This window comes from Canis aureus, chromosome 11, assembly GCF_053574225.1.
Source record: "Canis aureus isolate CA01 chromosome 11, VMU_Caureus_v.1.0, whole genome shotgun sequence".
In the NCBI taxonomy this organism is placed as follows: Eukaryota; Metazoa; Chordata; class Mammalia; order Carnivora; family Canidae; genus Canis; species Canis aureus.
In genome coordinates, this window is record NC_135621.1 from 25,366,814 (window position 1) to 25,387,662 (window position 20,849).

General features: G+C 54.5%; 1 protein-coding gene and 1 long non-coding RNA gene across 8 annotated transcripts in view; one reads left to right on the plus strand and one right to left on the minus strand.

Moving 5' to 3' along the window:
• The window catches only part of PACSIN2 (protein kinase C and casein kinase substrate in neurons 2), a 136,824-nt gene extending 126,341 nt beyond the window's left edge, over nucleotides 1-10,483 (plus strand). For 6 of the 7 annotated variants that reach the window (XM_077914228.1, XM_077914231.1, XM_077914230.1 and 3 more), the window contains 4 exons: nucleotides 2,686-2,807; nucleotides 5,112-5,234; nucleotides 5,688-5,884; nucleotides 8,697-10,483. In XM_077914228.1, the coding sequence (XP_077770354.1) occupies nucleotides 2,686-2,807; nucleotides 5,112-5,234; nucleotides 5,688-5,884; nucleotides 8,697-8,809 (555 nt within the window). In that variant the 3' untranslated portion in view covers nucleotides 8,810-10,483. The remainder of the gene's footprint in view (nucleotides 1-2,685; nucleotides 2,808-5,111; nucleotides 5,235-5,687; nucleotides 5,885-8,696) is intronic. The other variant, XM_077914226.1, reaches the window with a different exon arrangement.
• Nucleotides 50-20,732, minus strand: LOC144323592 (uncharacterized). The gene is made up of 2 exons (XR_013388995.1): nucleotides 20,242-20,732; nucleotides 50-10,176 (listed from the first exon to the last, which is right to left on the minus strand). It is a non-coding gene; the product is annotated as an uncharacterized LOC144323592 (long non-coding RNA).
• Between the last annotated feature and the right edge of the window lie 117 nt (nucleotides 20,733-20,849).

The following is a 20,849-nucleotide window of genomic DNA, read 5'->3' on the forward strand; positions in this document are numbered from 1 at the left end:
GGGCTGGGCTCACAGGGTTGAGATGTATGCTTTCTCGCTCCAACTGGTGATGGCCTTTGCCCTGCTTAGGAGGCAGCCTTTAAGCATGGCTACTCTGGAACCCAGGTCAATGTGGAGAGTCCCAAGGGCACGACTGCAGGGCCTTTTGGAGTTCAGTGAAGGTGCAATCGTGTTCTGTCTTGTTAGGAATCATGATGGTCGCCTGTTGACCATTGGCATTCTCTAGTTGCTGATGAGTCCCAGGAGCTGCGCAGCTCCCCGCCTGCTCCGCAGGATGGCCACACCAGCCACAGCGCACACCAGGCTGGCAGGCCTCAGGCCTGGGACGGGGAGAGATGGGGCTATGTGTAGCTCTTACCCTTCCCACAGGGGACTTTTCCTCGGTTCAGATAGTAAATTCAACTCCTTTTGGTTCAGGATTAGCTTTCCTCTTTTCCTGATTTCATGAGTGTGAGCCTTCCAGTATCTTTACCTGCAAAATGTGAGGGCCTGGGGCTCTAGGGCCTCTTCCAGCCACAGTCCATCTGCGCTCCCACCCTCACTAAGTCCTGCCACCCCCTCCTCTGAGGGGAGAGATTCTCCCCACCTGTGGTAAAGCAGGAGCCAGGAAAGGCTTGGAAGGGCTATGGCTGCTGCCTTCCGGGGAGGACACCTGGCACGAGGGCCGAGGGGCTTCCCCTGCCCCCGGGGACTGCTAGAGTACAGGCTGCACTCACATCTGGCCTCACCGCTTAACAGCTGTGGGACGCTGAGCCAGTCATTTGTTCCCATGTGTAAAGTGGGGATGACAACAGCACCCGTCTCCTTGGGCAGCTGGGAGTCCATCCTGGCCTCTAGCCCCACCCTAGCTATGGTTGTGTCAGACCTCACACATGTCCCTTTGTCTTCTGGAGCTTCTCAAGAAGCTGCTCCCATGACAGTGTGGGTCTCTGCAGCTGAGCACATTCCCTGCACTGTGTTAGGTGTTAGGACATCTCCCGACAGGAGGCTGAGAGCAGACCATGCCCCTTCCACGGAGGCACTGGGATGAGCTGGAGGCCCAGGGTCCCCTTGAGTAGAAGTGGCCCTAGAGGGGAAAGCACATAGCCTACCCCACCCCTGGCGATGGTGCACGGGGAAGAAGCGAGCTGGTGTGTCCTGTGCACGTGGCGGGATTCACCCTGCAGGGGTGTATACTGATCCAGAGGGGCTTGGGAAGCCACCTGTGAAATGCAGCCCTCCCCTCCCACCCTGGGGCCCTTAGGGTTGTCCACCTATACCTAGAGAGCGTAGTGGTCTGGGAAGGAAGACCTGAGCTGACAGGCTGGCTCGATGGTATGGGCGTCCTGGCCACTGCAGCCCTCCTCTCGTGGATCCTACAGGCTGGGAAGCAGCGCCCACATGTGGCCTGTGCTTACGGTTCTTACAGGATCATGCTTGACTTTCTCTAATGAAACTATTTGCTTTTATTTTCCATGCCGCAGGATGAAGTAAGTTTCTTATTTTGTGGCTAATGTATAATCCCAACCCTCCAGCAGTGTGTGTCCGGCCCGCACGGGTCTGTGTGTGTGGGGTCCACAGCCTGGTTCTGACGGCATGTGGTGGCTTTTCTGCCCTGCTGTTCATTGTCCACACTAACAGCGGGCCCCTCCATCCCAGGCCGGCCTACCACTGATCACACAGGTCCTGGAAGCCACGCATTCAGGACAGATTTATATTCATATGGTTGCTCTGAGTCAACTTATTTCAGTTGAGAGAATAATTAATAAATAGGTGACCAGGGTCTGGAGTCAGGGGCCCAGGTCTGCCACCAGCTCTGCATGGACAAGTCACCTTTTCTTGGGCCTCAGTTTCCTTGTTTGACAAGTTGGCAGGTTAGACTTGATATTTCCAAGTTGGCCTCTAACCCGGAAGTGTTACACGGACTTGTGTGCCAAACTATGGACTCAACACACCAAGGGTTAATAATTCAGTCAAGATTATTTGGTGATGGGTGGGGTCAGGAGGGAGACCTTTCCGGGGAATGAGGTCATGGCCCCTTCCTTCTGTAACCCACTTTGAGCGTTTCTCAGTGTGGATGATAAAGCTGTTTCCATGTGGGGAAACTAGTAAACCTTTGGGGGAGGTGAGCGCTTGCTGTGCTGTGAGCTGCCAGAGGGCACCGCTTGCTCCCCGGAGAGACCTGCTGGGGTGGGGGAGAGCTAGCTTACCTGCCCCTGACACCCCCCCACCCCCCACCCCCCGCCAAGTTGCGGTCCCCACAAGGGCTTGCCCAGAACCTGCAGCCAGCTCTCCTGTTGCACAAGGACTAGATGGGAACTAGCTCCTGTCTACTTTGGAAGGCTCAAGGAAAGCCGGTGAGGCCTCTGGCGACCCCTGCTGGCCTGAGGAGGCTGGAGGCTTAGTGCCATGGGGCCCCGGGGCAGGATGGGGAAGTTCCTGGACACCTGAGTGCTGGCTGGTCAGACTCTCCTTCCAGAGACCAGACCCACACAGGCTGGAGTCCCCACCTTTAGCAGTGAGGAGGGGGTAGCAGGGGGGTGCTGGGAACCCGAGGTCAGCTGGCAAGCAAGGTGAACCGAGGCCACGGGGCTGCATGCCACTAACTGCAGGACAGACCCTGGCTTTCTGCCCAGTGTGTTAGACTGATGTGGCTTCAAACCAATGAACTTCCCCATTTCTCTCTCTCGGTGCCTGCTTGCCCAGGAGTGGTCCGCAGACCTGAATCGAACTCTCAGCCGAAGAGAGAAGAAGAAGGCTGCTGATGGTGTCACCCTGACGGGCATCAACCAGACGGGTGACCAGGCTCTGCAGAACAAGCCCAGCAGGTAGGCATGAGGCAGCCTCTATCCTCTGGGATAGGTCCCCCGGGTCCTCTGTGTGGGCTGGATGCTTCCAGCCTGGATACCTGGGAGACCAACCCCTCCCCCGCATGAGGCCTTGTAGGGAACCCCACCAATGTCTTTCCAGATGCTCCTTGGGCATCCAAACTCTGCTGGGCAGTGGCTCAAGAGCATCTCTGGGGAGGATCATCAGCTCACTTGATGCTGGAGCTCTGAAAAGATCCAGAGAAAGGACCCTTTGGCACAAACATGCTTCTGGCCCCCAAGTGAGGGCAGGAGCTGATGTCAGGTGCTGGTCATTGTGTATCCCCAGTGGTACGCACAGGCAGGTGGAGATAACCATTGATGCCATCCTTTGGGCGGGTTCAGGTATCCCGGTCAGGTTTGTACTTCTCTGTTCTGTATGCAGGTGCTTGATTTCGGAGGGGAGTGGTGGTACAGGAGATCATTGTCAAGTGTCCCCCCTTTTCAAGGCACATCTTTGATGAAAGTGTTGGTTATTTTATTTCTGACTTATCTGCTGAAACCAAGTTTGGTTAGAAGAGGTGGCACTGAGGTCATTAGAACCTCGTGGAAAGCGTGTGCTAGACAAGGCCTGCTCTGGCCTCCGAGTCCCAGTAGATAGATGTTGCTCTCATCTGCAGAGCTGAGGCTGCCAGCTGCCCCTCCCTGGAAGCCGCTCCTGCCCCACAGGCTCTGGGCCCAGAGGCTTCCATGCCACAACAAGTAATAATACAGCTCGGGATCCCTGGGTGGCGCAGCGGTTTGGCGCCTGCCTTTGACCCAGGGCGCGATCCTGGAGACCCGGGATCGAATCCCACGTCGGGCTCCCGGTGCATGGAGCCTGCTTCTCCCTCTGCCTGTGTCTCTGCCTCATTCTCTCTCTCTCTCTGTGACTATCACAAATAAATAAAAATTAAAAAAAAAAAAAAGTAATAATACAGCTCATGGTTGTGGTTTCCCAGGAGGGTCAGCACAGGCACTGGAGGCCTTTCTGTAGCCCTGAGTGCTGAAGCCCCTACCTGGGCTCCCTGGCCACACACAGCCAGTTGTCAGTCAGCTGCTGGGTCTCTGTCTGGGCAGGTGGGCTTGGTGAAGTGACTGGAGCAGTAAGCGCTGTCCCAGGGATCAGGCTGGCATCTGTGTGACTGGGGCTGGTGGGAGAGGAGGGTCTGGGAGAGTCTAGGCAGGCCAGGGCTGCTGCATGAATTCCGCTTCCCGGTACCAGCACCCCCTCAAAGAGAAAGGTGCTGGGGAGAGAGGAAGGCCTAGTGGTCTCAGACATGCAGCTCCAGTGTGGCAGTGGGCAGGCTTGGGTCGAGCGCCCCTCTCCGGGCCTGAAGCCATGAGGCAGTTGCCGGCCCCTTGAGGTCACTAGTAGCATTTGAGGCATTTCCTCCTCTCCTCTCCCCTCTCCTTCCAGCTCTCTGTGCAGCGCTCAAGTGCCAGCCACATGCAGTCCCCCTGACTTGGAGGCTGGAGGTGGTCCTGGCCCCACAAGCCCCACCTTGCAGCTGAATTGCACGGTGTGGCGCCAGGGCTCTTACCGTCTTATTTTATTCCACAGCACGCACACTCACTGCATCCTGGCTGTCAGCCCTCAGGCTGGGCCTGGGTCCGATCTCCCTCAGGTCCATCCCCTTGGGGCCTGGCTCACAGTAGACGGCTGATACAGTTATGCAGATGGATGTTCTCTCTCTGAAGCACAAAGGGGTCCTTCTTTCTTAGAAAGGGCTGTTTAGCAGGTTTGGGAGCTGATTTTGGAAGCTCTAGCCCCAGAAGAAGCAGGGAGGAGGACTTAGGAGCCTTTGTAGTTAGAAGGAGGGGAATGCTGCGCTGTGGGGTCTGGAGAGCTCCAGGAGCCCCTCTCGCTCTCAGCAGGGGGGCACTGAGCCCCACAGGCTGGCTGCCAGCTCCCAGCATCACAGTGCTGGCCACAGGCCCAGATGGGAAGACTGTGGGGAGAAGCCACAAGCCGGACATCACTTGTGCTCCGGCGGCAGCCTGTCCGCACCCCAGTCTCCTGTTCAGGATAGACCACACCCACAGGCAAGAAGGGAAATGGACCTGCTGTTCTCCTTAGACGCTTTAAATGTGTTTAACCACCCAGAATATCACTAAGTGTTTTTGCTAAAATGTTCTTTCTGCTCAAATGACAAATCCTCCTCTTGGGTGAGGAGCCAGTCTGCCCCTTCAGCCCCTGGCCCTGTGATCCTGCAGCTGGGAGCATCCAGGGCCGGAGCAGGGTGCTGAGCTGGGGTCCCCTGAAAGCTCTCTCTCTCCCCATAGTGACCTTAGTGTCCCGAGCAACCCCGCACGGTCAGCGCAGTCTCTGTCCAGCTACAACCCCTTCGAGGATGAGGACGACACGGGGAGCACCGTCAGTGAGAAGGAGGACATTAAGGCCAAAAAGTTGGTGAACAAACGTTTCCCTCTGGTTCCCACCTCGCTCGCTCTCTGTGTCTCCTCTCTCTCTATCCAGGCTCTTGCCCCCTTGGCACTCACAGCAATGCATGGGGCCTGCAGGAGGTGGCTCAGCTGCCGGCTGGTGGACGGTCTCTGGCTTCTCGATTTCTCAGGGAGGGGGGCACCTATTAACAATCTGTAGTTGTTCTTTCTCTGTCCTCCGTTAACCCTCGTCGAGGCCCTGGCACACCACCACAGGAAGACGGGTGTGCTGGGCAGCCCTGCGGGGAGCCTGACTGCACTGTGATGCTGAGGGGCTGTGCTCTTGCGGAAGGAGGTCCCTCGCCGGGCCCCGGGGCTCCTGCAGCCTCCCTGGGCAGGGGCTGAGCCTCCAGGCAGGGCCTCGTGCCTCTGTCAGTCCCATACTCAGGGTCCCTGGGTCCACCCTTTTTCTTGCAGTGTGAGCAGCTATGAGAAGACCCAGAGCTACCCCACTGACTGGTCGGATGATGAATCTAACAACCCGTTCTCCTCCACGGATGCCAATGGGGACTCAAACCCATTTGACGAGGACACCACCTCGGGGACGGAAGTGCGGGTCCGGGCCCTTTATGACTACGAAGGGCAGGAGCATGATGAGCTGAGCTTCAAGGCTGGTAGGTGGGCTCCCCGACTGGCACCTGGGGTGAATGCTTCCAACCTGCTAGGGGAGTTTTTTTTGTTTTGTTTTGTTTTTTTTTAAGTTTGGGAAATTCCTGCTAGCTGCATCTGTGGGTCGTCCTCCAACATTTCAAAAGCAGCAGATGCTCAGTGCCAAACCTTAGAAGGCATGAAGAGTGCCCTGGTGCTTTTGCCCAAGGCACCAGTCCCAGCAGGATGGAGGGCTGGGCACAGCAGGGCACTGGGGCAGGGGATGTTCATCACCAGCACCAGCTGTTTTCCCAAGTGCTTCCCAGGTGGAAGCAGCCAGCCTGTGGGTCCCCAGGGGAAGGTTTTCTCCAGAGACCCCAGCTGGCAGAGGAGCCCTTGGCGAGCCACCTTGCCCAGACCCCGGGACCACACTGAGTACCTCTGGGCCACTCAGCTTCATCTTTGGGTGCCTTTGAGCCTTCCCCCTGCAGCCACATGGTATACTTTCTACTACCGGCACACCTTTGTTGCCAGTACCTGAACTTCGTTTTACAGAACACTTTGCATCCAGATCATGGGAGCTCTGTGTACACAGACTCTCTGGGCTTTGTCTTTTTTTTTTTTTTTTTTTCTATGCTAGTTGCAATTCGCTAAAATGGGTTTCAACCATTAGCTTGAAAGCACTATGTTAGAGTGTGTCCGAGGAGGAAGCACAGGTGCCTGGTGCCAGAGGGGGCCCACAGAGAGCCAGGTCCTCCTGCCTTGTCCCCTCCTCAAAGCCATCCCAGACCCGCCATCACACCTCTGAGTGGGAGGCCGGGCTGGAAGGCAGCACGCACAGGCTGACACCCGCCCTGCACTGGGACAGACCCCTGCATTCAGCCGACTGTGGGCTGGAGGGCCGTGTCTGTGCCTGTCGGCCTCCTGCCCCCCGCCCCTGCTCCACAGGCCGGGCAGCTGGCCTCAGACACTCAAGCCCAGGGTTGGTCACCAGGCACCCCTGTTGGTTGTAGGAAGTTCATATGCACCTGAACTCGACTTTGTCCAGGTTTTCTGACACCTGGGAGTCATTCTTCCCTAACTTCGTCAGTTGGTTTATTCATTGTAATTTCTAATTCTTTCTCCATCTTAGTTGTTGGATTTGTCTGCAGTTTTATGGATATAAATGTTTCTTTTTGCTCCAAGTGAATTGTTAAAAGCGAACTGATTGAAACCAATGTTTTAAATCACCAGTTCACATTTTACATCCTCAAAGCTCCCCTCTTCACTGTGTTTTGTCTCTTCTGTTGCGACATCCGCCCAGCCAGCACTGTTTTCTTCAGTTGGTAGCACGCTCGCTCCAGTGCCCTCTGCTCCTCTGGGTCTCAGGTGCCTGAGAAACCTTTCCCTGGGCCCTTTCCAGCCCCTGTGAGCGTCACAGAGCTCGGACAAGGGAAACACCAACTGTCCAGGGGTCCACAGCGAGCAGGATGGACAAGAGAAGATGGAGCTTTGCCCTCCCGTGCTCACTTTTGCCCCATGTTCACTGCTGGTGTTGCTGAGTTAGATCTGCATGGGAACCGGTGCTGAAAGAGTGGCCCGGAGGCTGGAGGAAAGCCATCCCTCACATGGGAGTGATGGCGGCTCTCGCTCACTGGGTGCTGGCCACTACCTGGCTCCTTCCCTGCTCTCACTTAGTCCTCCCAGCACCCGGTCTGCAGACGAGGAAACCTGGCCCCAGGGGCAGGGTATGTTGCCCATGAGCAGGGGCCCTGGGATTCGAATCCAGTAGCTCTGGATATCAGTCCCACAGGCCTCTTCACTTTAGCTGCTGTACCAAAGAGAGACAGGGAAACGCCTCCACAAGGCATAACTGCCTGGGGAAGAAATTGCCACCAAGCCTGAAGAGGGGACCCAAATGCCAGTGACCGAAATGCCAGTGAGAAATGCAAAGCTCCAAGCTGAACAAAAGGCAAAAGCTGTCCTGGGGCTAACAGACTTCCGGCATTTGCCTGGACCGAGGCCTGAGCTCCGGGGTTCCCACGGCGCCCCTGCAGGCGGTCGCTGGCCAGAGCCCCAGGTGGCTCCTCGAGCGGCCCCTGGTGCTAGGCTGCTCTTTTGCCCTGAGTGAGAGATGCCAGACCTGGACCTTCCCCACCAGGGCCCTGACCACACTTTGGTTTTTGCCCCCGTCTGTCTCCTTGAAGGACCAGGACTCCATCTGCGCCCCCATCAGGGTACCTTCTCCCCTGCCCGGGCCTGGCCTTCATGTCTGAACAGACAAGCGGAATCAAATGATGCTAACACACAACACCATGGGGAGATTCCAGAACTGTGCCAATGGCTTCCATCTCACTGTATTGGGAAGGGATGATTTCTTTAAGTCAGAGGATGAATGCCCTGAGCTGGGGGCTGGGCTTAGACTGATGGGTCCCTGCCCCTCCCACCGCAACCACTTCAGTCACACTGAGTCAGGATAACAGGTGCCAGAGGAGAGTGAGAAGGTGGAGTGGGCTTGGGGCAGAGGACAGCAGGAGAGGGTGGCAAGGGGGGTGGCACAGCCGCTCGGAAAGGGTTCCTCCGACCCAGCCTGGGATGATTGGGAAGCACGGAGCCCATGACATTTAATTCTGCAGTGTCTGTAGGAGCTGCTGGCTTTAGGGACCCTGTGCGAGACCTCTCCGAGGCCCCTTTAAAGTGCAATTTAGTAGAGAAATAAGCAGGTCTGGCCCCACCCCATCCCCAAGAGAATGCCTGCCCCTCCCGCCCAAGTTAAAAACTGTCTGTAGGCTGGGGGTGGGTTGAGCTAGTAGGGCGACTGTGCCCGCTCACCAGGACTGCTTCTTTCTTGTTTTGAAGGGGACGAGCTGACCAAGATAGAGGACGAGGATGAGCAGGGCTGGTGCAAGGGACGCTTGGACAACGGGCAGGTCGGCCTGTACCCAGCGAATTACGTCGAGGCGATCCAGTGACGGGCCAGCCGGCTGGCTGGCGGAGGATGGAGGCAGGGGCCCCAGGAGCTCCGTTGGCCGTCGGCCCCGGGCAGCGGCACTCCGGTAGCAGCCGGCCGTGCGAGCGTCCGCTCCTTTTCCTGCAAAACCTGATGGCTCCGTTGCCCTTGGCTTCATGGTGTCTCTCAGAGGCAGACGAGCTGGGTCATTTCACCTGGGACTCGGCACCTTTCCATACGCGGTGTAGCCGGAGAGGTCTGAGTGCAGGAAAATAGTACAACAGAACTCGCCCCGTTCCCCCGTCCTGCTCACTGTGCGTGTCGGCTTATCATGGATCTGTCTGTTCTTGACCTTGCCTTTCCTCCTCTCCTGAGTCATGGTGGGTTCCACTGATTCTTGTTCCACTGATTACTTCCTCTGACGAGTCCCATCACCCGCAACATAAATGAACAAACTTACATGCCATTTTCTGAGTGAAGACTTTGAGGTTTTTAATTTAAAGGCTGTGTACAGTTATACTTTTTTATATACCTGTTCTTCCATTTATTGATACTTAAATTATGGCACAAAGTGATACACACCAGTCTCGAGGCAGCCCCTGTCTCCATGCTGCACTGTCAACCAGCCGGGCCGCGCTGGGGGCAAGTCGCAAGGCCGGGGCTCAGTGAGACAGGCGGTGTTTGAGGCTAGAGGTTGCAGTGGAAAGGTGGGGACACACTCGGCTGGGTTTCTGTCGTGAATGCCCTCCGCACTGGAGGCATCTGCCGTGAGTCCCGGAAACAACCTTATGTAGTACTCCAAATGTCCCCATATTTAAAATCTTATTTTCATTCTGCTTGCGTTCCAAACTTCATACTTGGAAGTTAACAATTTTATCAGTGATTTGGAAGGTTCAAGAGTAAGACTAACTTCTGAAGCACATGCGTCTATAGGTTAAGATGCTTTATATTAGACGGTCACGTCTCGGTGTATATCTGTATATATTATTTGATATGCAGAGAATCTAAAGAGTTCGTCTACTGTTTGAATGAGATTTAATGGTTTCTGACAGTGGGTTTCATTTGTAAACTGCTTGAAGACTGTGACATTCGGGCACGGGCCTGGCTGGGCCAGCTCGGGGCTGGGGGCGTGCGGGCCTGGGTCTGTGTGCCGTGGAGGCGGCTGTGGGGAGGCCTGTCTTGGCCGGCCAGCCCTGGGCCCCCCTCCAAACCAGCCTCAGTCCTTTCCGTAGCAGAACACTGTAAAACCTCCCGTGTCTTTCCAGCAGCTGCAGGCTCCACTCCTCTGTTGCTCATGAGCACACGAAAGCTGGGTCTCACCTCGAGCACAGGGGTCTCTTCTGAGCGGCCTTGGTCATCGGGAGCAGATGCGCTGGGGCAGGAGTGACACTGTAATCACAGGGCAGGGGGTTGGGGGGGAGGGAAGGTGGGAAAACCTTTATTTTGTGTAACCCAGACATGGGGGAAATGGCCGCTGCCATCACAAGCTATGCATTTTCTCAGTGTTTCCAGCGAGCTTGATGTCTTGCTTGGAAAGTGGATGTGCGTCTGTGTTTGTCATGACAACTTACCAGCAGAAATCCTCATTCCTTTGCTACAGATTTACCAAAAATTGTCAAGTCTTTTCAGTTAGGAGTTTCTTTAAATGTATAGTATTTTAGAAAAAAAGAATCAATAAACAGTTGATCTCGTGTGACCGCCTGGAGCCCTGCGTCCCTCAGGCCCACGCCAGCATCTCCCAGCTCTGGAGCTGGGTGAGATCCCAGGCATAAGACCACGGCCAGAAGGGTTGTTTGTGTGCCCTGCCACCCAGAGGTTGGGGATTTGAGGCACCCAAGCCCCTCGATTCCACTCTCCCCGGAACCTGGTACTCTGTGGCCTGGGCTTCCCCAGTGTGGACAGCAGGCTGGCACCGCCTTCCCTCCCTGAGGTCCAAACAGGAGGACCCAGAGGAGAGAGCGTCCATCACTGGGTTTCTTTGAACACATTCCCTGAGCACCTGCTGTATGCTGGGCCCTGTGCTCTGCTCATACCGTACCTGAGAATCACACGCCCATCTCCAGGGGCACCCCGGGGGGCTCAGGTGGTTAAAGGTCTGCCTTCCACTCTGGGTCATGATCCCGAGGTCCTGGGATTGAGCCCCATGTCAGGCTCCCTGCTCAGCAAGGAGTCTGCTTGACCCTCTCCCTCTGCCCTCCCCCCAGCTTGTGCTTGCTCGCTCTCTTGCTCTCTCTCAAAATCTTAACAAAACCAACCATGCCCATCTCCAGACATCCCCGAGCGGGCTGTCTTCCTAACCCATTTTACAGAGAAGCACACGGAGGCTCCAGGAGCCACACCCACCCAGGGAGTCCCGGGTGGTCTGTGGCACAAGGTCCCTGTGGGATCCTTCCCCTCACTGGGGTGGCCCGTGTTGAAAGGCGGCCAGGGAGGCGAGGAAGGAGAGATGTAAGGGCTGTCGCAGCCCAACACCAAGCCCAGATACGCTCCTCCAGACAGGGCCCCTTCCGGAGTGTGGGCCTCGGGGAGGAGCTGCGTCGCCGCCACGGGGTGGAGCGGCCTCCTGGTGGCCCGGCCCTCACCAACGCCATGGGGAGGCCGCAGTCCCCCGCTCGGCAAGGAGGACACGGAAGGTCCAGGACCTCCAGCCCCGCGACAGAACTGTGGGGCTCCTGGGGGCCGCCCGCCCTGCTGCCCCACTGGCAGGTGAGGAAGGGCTGGGGAGAGCCGGAGGGGGGGCCCTCGGACTCGGCGGGGTCACCTCTGCCCGGGGGCCCTGGTCCCAGGGAATTGGGGCTCCTGACTCGCCCCGCAGCTGCCCCCGGGAGCCCCGGGCACCCAGGCGCCGGACCTGTTACCTGTTACCGTGCTGACGAGTGAGCACCCCTCCTCCCCGCCAGCCGAAGCTTCTAGCATCCTTGCTGCCCCTCCCACAGCCGCCTCAGGACGGCGGGCCGAGGCCCCGGACGCCCAGGCGGAGATGTGGCTCTGAGCGGCCGAGCCGAGGCCCCTGAGCTCCTGCGAGGAGCGGGCGGCCGCTTCAGTGCGGCTCCTAGGGCCTCGGGGCAGACGTGGAGGGGACCCCTTGACCCCCCCGGACAGGGCTGGGGGCTGAGAAGGGCTCCGTGGGCCCCCGGCCCCGCCCCCGGCCTTGCTCGTGGGGAAGCAGGCCAGGCGGGGGGCAGGAGTGACGGGGCCATGGTCACAGTGAGTGGTTGAGGGAGCCGAGCATGGCCTGCCCCTGAGTAGCCCTTCCTGGCAGGGAATCTGCTGGTCCTCTCCACGGGTCATATTCGTCCAGCAAACATTTATTGAGTACCTACTGTGTGCAAGACTAGGAGAAAAACGAAAGAGGACCTATGTTTGCCTTTGGGGAACTCCAGAAGCTCAGGGAGGGTCCAAGTCATTTTGACACCACGGAGGAGAGGGCAGGATGGTCCCGAGAGTGTACCTGGTGGATTCTGGATGCCACCCTACAAGTCTCAGGAAATTAAGGCGAACAGGGCCCCCAGCCCAGCTCCAAGGCTCTGGGGGTCACAGTACCATGGGGTCCTTGACCTGTTCCCCGCACTTCCAGTGGGAAGCATCCCTGCCTGGCAAGAGGTCAGGGTGGACTGCAAACTGGGGAGGGACCCCCCCCACCTGTGTGCGACCCGACACCCAAGCAAGTGCCTGAGCCTCACCTTCCACAAAGTGGGGATGACCCTGGGGGTGTCCAGAAGCGGGAGACCTTGCTGGGCAGGCACCCTCTGCATCCCTTCACACCTGCAGGAGCACTGCCCCAGGGAGGCCAGACCCGGGCCCAGCCAGATCTCACAGGCCTCTTGCTCGAGATACAAGGTCATCCTGCACCATGTGGGGCCACTGCAGAGCAGAGTTAGAGGAGCCAGGCTGACCCCGGCACAGTTTCTCAGCCCACTGTTTCTCACCAGCCTTGGGCTTAGCATTTTTCAGCTCCATGCCAGGTCCGGTGCTGAGCACCTTTCTCTGCAAAGGGTCACATAAGGGCTCCTCGTTATGCATGAACACCGCTTTGCAGATGAGGAAACAAATCTTGAGAGGTTGCATGATTTGTGTGAGGCCATCCAGCAAGTTAGGGACAGGGCTGGGGTTTCAACTCCAGTGCCTAACTCCAAAAAGCAGGTGCCCTGGTACACCTGGAGGATTTGTTACAGCCCCGCTTGCTGGGCCACATTCCAAAGTTTCTGAATCACGAGGTTGGGGATGGAGTCGGAATTCACATATCTAATCTAATGTGTCCCAAGTGATGCTGACCTGGGACCACCGGTCTCAAAGCACAAGGAAGAGCTCCCAAAATACCAGCCATTCCTTGTGCCCCTCGATTTGTTCATATAACCAGCAGATACTCCCAACCCAGCTCTGGGACACGGGAGCCGGGCCCTGGGGACCCAGACACTGATCGCCCACAGTCTGGCCAAGGCAGTGGCAGATACGCCCCAAGAGAGTGCAAGGAGCAAAGGACACAGGCCAATGTGATATCCCATCCCTCACTATTCCTAGGACTCTCATGCCAGGGGCAGGGAAGGTTAGGTGGCAGGCCAGTGGCAGAGGGAGAGGCGTCCCACCAGGGTCAGAAGGGCACCTGTGTCACTGATGAGCTGCATGTCCTCAGGTAAGCCCCTCTGTGTTCCTGACCCTCCATTTCCTCATCTGGAAAATGAGGAAGTGGTTCCTGCCTTTCCTTTTTCATGATCGCATGCGGTCTAGAGTGTGAACCTGCTTGATAAAACACACAAATCTGGGGGCCACTTATGGAGGTAGTCTCACCCCAAAGGCCATCCCAACTCGGCCGACCTCGAGACTCCAGATCCTCCCCAACCAGTCCCCAGGCACGAGTGCCTCCTCCAAGCCACGTATCCGTCCATGTATGAAACGACCCAGGGGGCTGGGTTTTCCACATTTTCTCCCCTGAAACTCAACAGTCTTAAAAAGGCATAAAAATGGGTTCGATGGTTAAAAGCATGGACCGTGAGGTCATATTCCCCGTGCTCCAACTGGGCTGTGACGGTACCAGCAGCATGGGCCTGACTGAAGTACTTAATCTAAGCCTTGGTTTGCTTGTTGGTAAAATGGGAATAAGAGCTTATCGTTTGTATTTCCGTCTGTGCCAGCCCCTGGGCTAAACCCCCCAACCCTCCAGCAGCCCCATGAACTAGGGAAATGTTATTATCCCTAGTTTTACAGGCGAGGCGCTGGGGGCGCAGACAGGTTGGGTGACTTGCCCAGGGTGCAACAGCCCCCGGCAGCCCAGCAAGCCCTCGGACGCGGTGGTGCAGTACAGGCCCCGCCACTAGGCCGCGCTGCTGGGCTGCAAGGGCGCTGCTGCAGGGACCCCCACTGGGACCCCAGGTCCTCCCTGGCTCTGGAGTCATAGCACTGGCCCCACTTGACTGAGCAGCAAGCTGGCCCCAGACCTTCTCCCCTTGAAGCTCCTAGAGCGAAACTGAAAAGATCCAGTGAAGCCCATTTTGGCCCATCCAAATGGAATTCAGATAATGCTGCTTCAGACTCCTCAAATTCTTTGTGGGAAGAGCTAGGACGTGCACAAGGGGAGGAACGGATGAACAGATGAGCTGCGTCAGTAACATCATTCTCATTTTTAAAAATGTTTTATTTATTATTGAGAGATGCAGAGAGGCAGAGACACGGGCAGAGGGAGAAGCAGGCTCCTTGCGGGGTGCCCGAGGTGGGACTCGATCCCGGGATCCCGGGGTTACGTTCTGGGCCGAAGGCAGATGCCCAACCACTGAGCCCCCCCAGGTGCTCTGTAACATCACTCTCTTTAAGGAAAGGATAACTGATGGGCAGACACCGTGTGGCCACCGAAGGCCACAGAAACCCGTGGCAGTGACAACACAAACAGCCCCAAACGCCACAACCTTGGATCAGCAGGGCAAACCTTGGGCAAACGGACCATGTGCAGCTAATGGGCCACCTCTGCCCCTTTATAGTATTTTCCAGTAACAATGTCCATGCTTTTCACTTATTTGTAAACAGAAATCTGGAATTTAAGCAAAAGTATTCAGAAAAACAAAGCCACCCACGGTCCGGGGGTCAGAGGCAACCACAGTGGTAATTCCAGATTATTTTTTCTAGTCTTTTTTTTTTCCCTATGTGCATGTGTGTAGCACATGCATTCTGTTGTAGTTGTCATCGTGTGTGTTTTACAAAATTGAGCTCATACTATAAACATAGTTGGGCACCCAGTTCCCTTCTCTTAATATTTCAAGAGCATTTTCTCATGTCCCTAAATATGCTTAGATTAAAAATAGAATGCATGGTATTCCATGGGCCATAAGTCCCACACCGCTGAGGATTTGTTTCCCACTTCTTTTTTCATTTTTTAGGTGTATATATACAGTAAAATGTTCCCCATTTAGTGTACAGTCCAGTTTTGACAAAAGCACAGTCATGGGGACACCTGGGTGGCTCAGTGGTTGAGTGTCTGCCTTTGGCTCAGGGTGTGATCCCGGGGCCCTGGGATCGAGTCCCACATGATGTTCCCCACGGAGAGCCTGCTTCTCCCTCTGCCTGTGTCTTTGTCTCTCTCTGTCTCTCATGAATAAATAAATAAAATCTTAAAAAAAAAAAAAAAAACACCACAGGGGATCCCTGGGTGGCTCAGCGGTTTAGCGCCTGCCTTTGGCCCAGGGCGCAATCCTGGAGTCCTGGGATTGAGTCCTGGGATTGAGTCTGGCGTCGGGCTCCCGGCATGGAGCCTGCTTCTGTCTCTGCCTCTCTCTCTCTCTCTCTCTCTCTCTATCATGAATAAATAAATAAATCTTAAAAAAAAAAGCAAAACAGAAAAAGTCATGTAATCATCACAATCAAGAAATAGAACTGTCCCATTGCTGCCCAAATTTGTCCTAGTTCCTCCATAATTCAACCTTTCCTTATATCCTTAACCCTGGGAAACTGCTGATCTGTTTTGTTTCTATAGTTTTGCCTTTTCCAGAATGTCCTATGAATGGAATCATACAGTTTGCAGGCTTTGTCTCCCCTTCTTTTGCTTCCCATAATTAATTCGAGATCCATCCATGTGGTTTCACACATCATCGGGGTAAACGTCCTTCTCATTGTAGGTGGTCTCCGTGGAATGAACTCCCCATGTTTGCTGAGCCAGCTGAAGGATTATTGGGGGCGTTTCCAGTTTTTGATAATGACAAATGCACTTGTTACAAACAATCAGGTTTTGGTACACACACAGGTTTCATTTCATTTCGCAATTATTTTTGCTAATATTTTAATATTGCAAATACTACAGCAATGCACAATTATTACACCAAATCGTTCATCCCATTAAAGGAGGTAATGGCCCCAGCTGACATTGTTTTAAGAAATCAGTCAAGAACATCAACTCGATAACAAGCAAAGATCAGTAAGTGTTTTACCTTAAACACTTAAAACGGGGCATTTGTGAATCTAAGTGCGCACTGCCTGAGTGTTGTAGGGGTTTGTGGAAATCAGATAATGTCACTCATGATTCCATGTGCTCATTTTCAAATGCACCTGATCTGTACAGAAACGGGGTAAGAGACAGCATGCGCCTGTTTTCTCTTCAGCACTAACGCTCCCTGGTGTCCTCCAGGGGCGAGGTGCGAGATCTGTGCCTATTCTCACTCTGTGATTCATCATACGACTGTCTAGGCAAGTCTAGTCTTTCCTTGAAGTGGCATCTGGCTTTCGGCAAGTTCTTGCTTAACTGAATGAATTAAATAGACTAAATGGTGTTTCGCTTGGCCACAGGCACCCCAGGATGTCTTCATGAAAGGTAAACAGGGACGGTACACAGCAGGCAACGCACACCTGCCTCATGGCTGGTTCCCTCTGTATTGTTCTTCTTAAGTCTGTAGTAATGAATTTTTGTCCTCTTCTGAGGGTGAGAGGATCTCTTATTAGCTTTTGGATTTGGTGTAACTGGGTTTTGCTTCTACTCCTCCTCTGGCAGCAATGGATCTTTGAACACTGTGGGTTCAGGGTTGGCTGCTCTTGTGTTCCAGAAGGGATGTGGGTGGGGTTTTGTGCCCATCCCCCAACAACAGCTGGACACCTGACTGGCCGAGGGGTTTCTCTCAAGTGTCTTTGCCTCCATCTTTCTTTCTTTCTTTTTAAATATTTTATTTACTTATTCATGAGAGACACACAGAGAAGCAGAGACACAGACAGAGGGAGAGCAGGCTCCCTGCAGGGAGCCTGATGCTGGATCCCAGGACCCCGGGATCACGCCCTGAGCCGAAGGTAGATGCTCAACCACTGAGCCACCCAGGTGCCCCGTGCCTCCATCTTTCTTATGAAGAACAATTTCTCATGGAAGTTTATGGAAAAGAACTCGTGAATGAATGTACTTTTTGTATCTGAGGCCTCATGCTATTTCAGACTGACATGCCAGCCCACACCTGGCCTTTACAGATTCATTAAAATTTCAACTTATTTCCTCTTGCCCACTTGTATGGTGGCCACCTTTCTCCATTGCTCCTATCTTTGGGGGCGCTCAATTCTCTTCAGAATTCGGTTTACTTGGTTGATTTGCAACCTTAGCCACCTGACAGGCTTAAGAAGACTTATGATTTTGTAGACTATCCAGTCTGTTCTCATCAGTATGCTTGGGAATGGTGCTCTTTGTAGCTTTGTCTAAGCCTATCCCACACATCTTTACTGAATGCACACTGTGTGCCAGGCATGTTCTAGGTGCTGCGGACAGAGGTACACAAAACAGATCTGATCTTCGTAAATTTATGTTCGACTGAAGGGAAGCAATATATATATAGTGTTACATATTGTCATGATAGGTGGTGATAAGTTCTGTGAAGAACACTTAAGCAGATGACAGATGAGCCAGTGATGTGCATATACCGGTATTTCTCCTCCTACAGACAGTCTGTACTTCACTGCCCCTTTTTTCTTCTCCTTGTGATGTGGTTTTAGCATGCTGGTGAGGTCTAGTTTTGAAATGTTGGTGCGGTCAGGAGCCAACGGCCAAGAAAAGAACTCTTGAGAGGTCTTTGGTGCAAAAAGGTGATTTTATTAAAGCAAGGGAACAGAACCCCTGCGCAGAAGAGCTGCTGCCCTGGGGTTGTGAAGAGTCGCTGATTATAGACTTGGGAGTTGGGGGAGGTGAGGAAAAAGGGAGGTGGACAAAAGGACTGTGATATACTCAAGATTTACATGAAAGCAGAGGCCTGGCTACTGCTGAGTTAAGGTGGTTTTTCCTTCTAGTAAGACAGTTGGGGGCTTCCTGGAGGAATGTTGTACTTTTCCTATTAAAGTCCTTGTCAATAGGCTGCAGGTGTTAAAGAAACTTAACTTTGTTTACATTTCCTTTTTTTTTTTTTTTTAAAGATTTTATTTATTCATGAGAGACACAGAGAGAGGCAGAGACACAGGCAGAGGGAGAAGCAGGCTCCATGCAGGGAGCCCGACGTGGGACTTGATCCCGGGTCTCCAGGATCACGCCCTGGGCTGAAGGCAGGTGCCAAACCGCTGAGCCACCCAGGAATCCCGGTTTACATTTCCTTATGCTGTTTCCCACATCATTCATGGAAGGGAGGGTGATGTTAGGACTCCAGGAAATTGAGTTATGGGTCTCTAAAAATTAGGCTATTGATAAGAATGCTTTTTCCCAGAACACCTGCGGGGCTCAGTTGGTTAAGCGTCTGCCTTCAGCTCAGGTCATGATTTTGGGAGTCCTGGGATTGAGTCCTACATTGGGGTCCCTGCTCAGTAGTGAGTCTGCTTCTCCCTCTGCCCCTCCTTCCCACTCATGCTCTCTCTCTAGCTTGAAATCTCTCTCTCAAATTAATAAATAAAATCTTTAAAAAAAAAAAGAATGCTCTTTCCCTGTATATCACTAAGACATTGGTAAACTGATAGAGACTCATATCCTGCAGGACTGTGATCTTTATCAGTTAATCATTTGATTTTTTCCCTTCCCTTAGTTTTGGGGCATCGAGAAGTACCTGAGTAATGCCACACTTATCTCACAGTGGGTGTTGTGTGTGTGAGGTGTCATCTTGTGCTTTGTGCCCAGCTGCCTTCTGCTCCCTTATCACTTGGGGATCTCTATGTTGTAGAGTATATAATACCCGGCATCCAATATGTAACTTGGTAAGTAAGCTTTCAGCTCCAAATAGTAATCATCATTCCCATCAGAAGGGCTATAACTGTTCCTCATAAACATGCCAGGTGTTCTGTGTAGGGCCAAACCAATACTGAGACAGGGAAACTGAAGGGACCCCATTTTGCTCCTTTTCCTGCTTCTGTTCTCGCTAGGACTCGCACCCCCCCCCCTTACACATGCCTTAATGTATGTCCTCTTTGTTAAGATCAAGAAGTTAATGATTTCCTTGGAGACCTCCAGCACAAAAGATAACATCCAAGGACTGACCAGCCAGGGTCATCACGTAAATCTTCCAAGACCCTGGGGCTGCAGATACCTGGATGCCAAGATCCCTGGCTCCAGGGCATAAGTGACTGACGGAGGACACTTGAGTTCTGGTCCTTGTTTGGACCAATTCTGGAATGCCTGAGACATGCACACCAGACCACAATCCTCAATAAAAACCCCAACCCCGAGCAAAGGACGGACTCTCTCTTCCTAAGTCTCCCAGACACTCCATCTGCTATGCTCTATCACTTATGCTATTTATTTATTTATTTAAGATTTTATTTATTCACTCATGAGAGACAGAGAAAAAGGCAGAGATATAGGCAGAGGGACAGGCAACTTTTCTGCAGAAAGCGTGATGTGGGGCTCCATCTCAGGACCCCAGGATCACAACCTGAGCGGAAGGCAGACAGATGTTCAACCACTGAGCCCCCCAGGCACCCTTCACTTATGCTATTTAATAAACTTTGCTCTCACTTCCTCTCAGCTAGAGTTTTATTTCTATCCTGCACAAAACCAAGGACCCTCTTGGCTGGTCCTGCAGGACTCCCTCCGGGTCCTGGGACCGGCCGGCATGCATCAGTGTCACAGGGGGACACAGAGTACAAGAGTATATGCTTCTGACTCAACAGAAGGAAGAACTTTGGGTCACAGCCCTCTGCAACAGTGACTTACTGTTCTGTTAGGTAATAAATTTCCCTTCCTTGGAAAAGGTCCAACCCTGGGTTTATCTGAGTCCACATCCTTGCAAACTTCCAACTTCCCCTTAGGGTATCTACCCGGACAGGCTGAGTGAGCATTCCCTGCTTCTAAAAGTAGGAAAGACGCAGCCAAAGGCTTTTCCAGGGCTCCCTCATGCTGTCGGGCACTGATTATCTGTAGCGCCCACTGCACCGACAGAGGAGCAAGCCAGGCTTTCTGGGGAAGAGGACTGACCTGACCAAGGGCACAGCTAGGAGGGGGCGGGCGAGTCGGGCTTGGAGCCGAGGTGAACCTGACCTCGCCCTGCACCACCCAGCCTCGGGCGGCAGTTCTGGGGAAGCACCCACCTTCCTCCGCGACTTTAAGCCCCTCCGTGACTGGCAGCCGCCGGGCACGTCCCGCTGCTCCTCGGGTCTGGATTCACCGGTCCCGACTGAGCCTCAAGACGACTGCGACCTCTCGCTGACCCGACACCCAAACAGGTACTTGAAGGAAACCGATCTTCGGGCGGTGGAGGCTTCCCATCCAGGGCTCGGCTTCAGCTTAATGCAAAAGAAAAAAGAAAAAGCAATAAAGGCGACCAGAGAAAATCGGGCATCCGATGGCGGCAGGTGGGTCCTTCCCCTCGCGCCTCCCGCCTGGCTCCTGCAGGGATGCTGCGCGCTCGGGGGGACCAGGTGAGAAGACCTCGGCCACGCCTCACTCCGTGGGTCGAAGCGGCGGCCGAGCAGCTCCGGCGGGGGCGGGTCCCCAGGGCCGAGCGCGCGGGAGCCCACCCCGGCCTGACCCAGCTTCGCCCGGCTCGGCCCCGCAGCGTACCCCTCAGGCCACCGCCGGGAGGAGCGGCGCCGGGCTCCTGCGCACGCGCGGGCGGCGCCGGGGCGGGGCTCGAGTGGGCGGAGCCGCTGAGCGAGGCCGCGAGAAGAGAGCGGCGCGTGAGCCCCGGTGGTGGGCG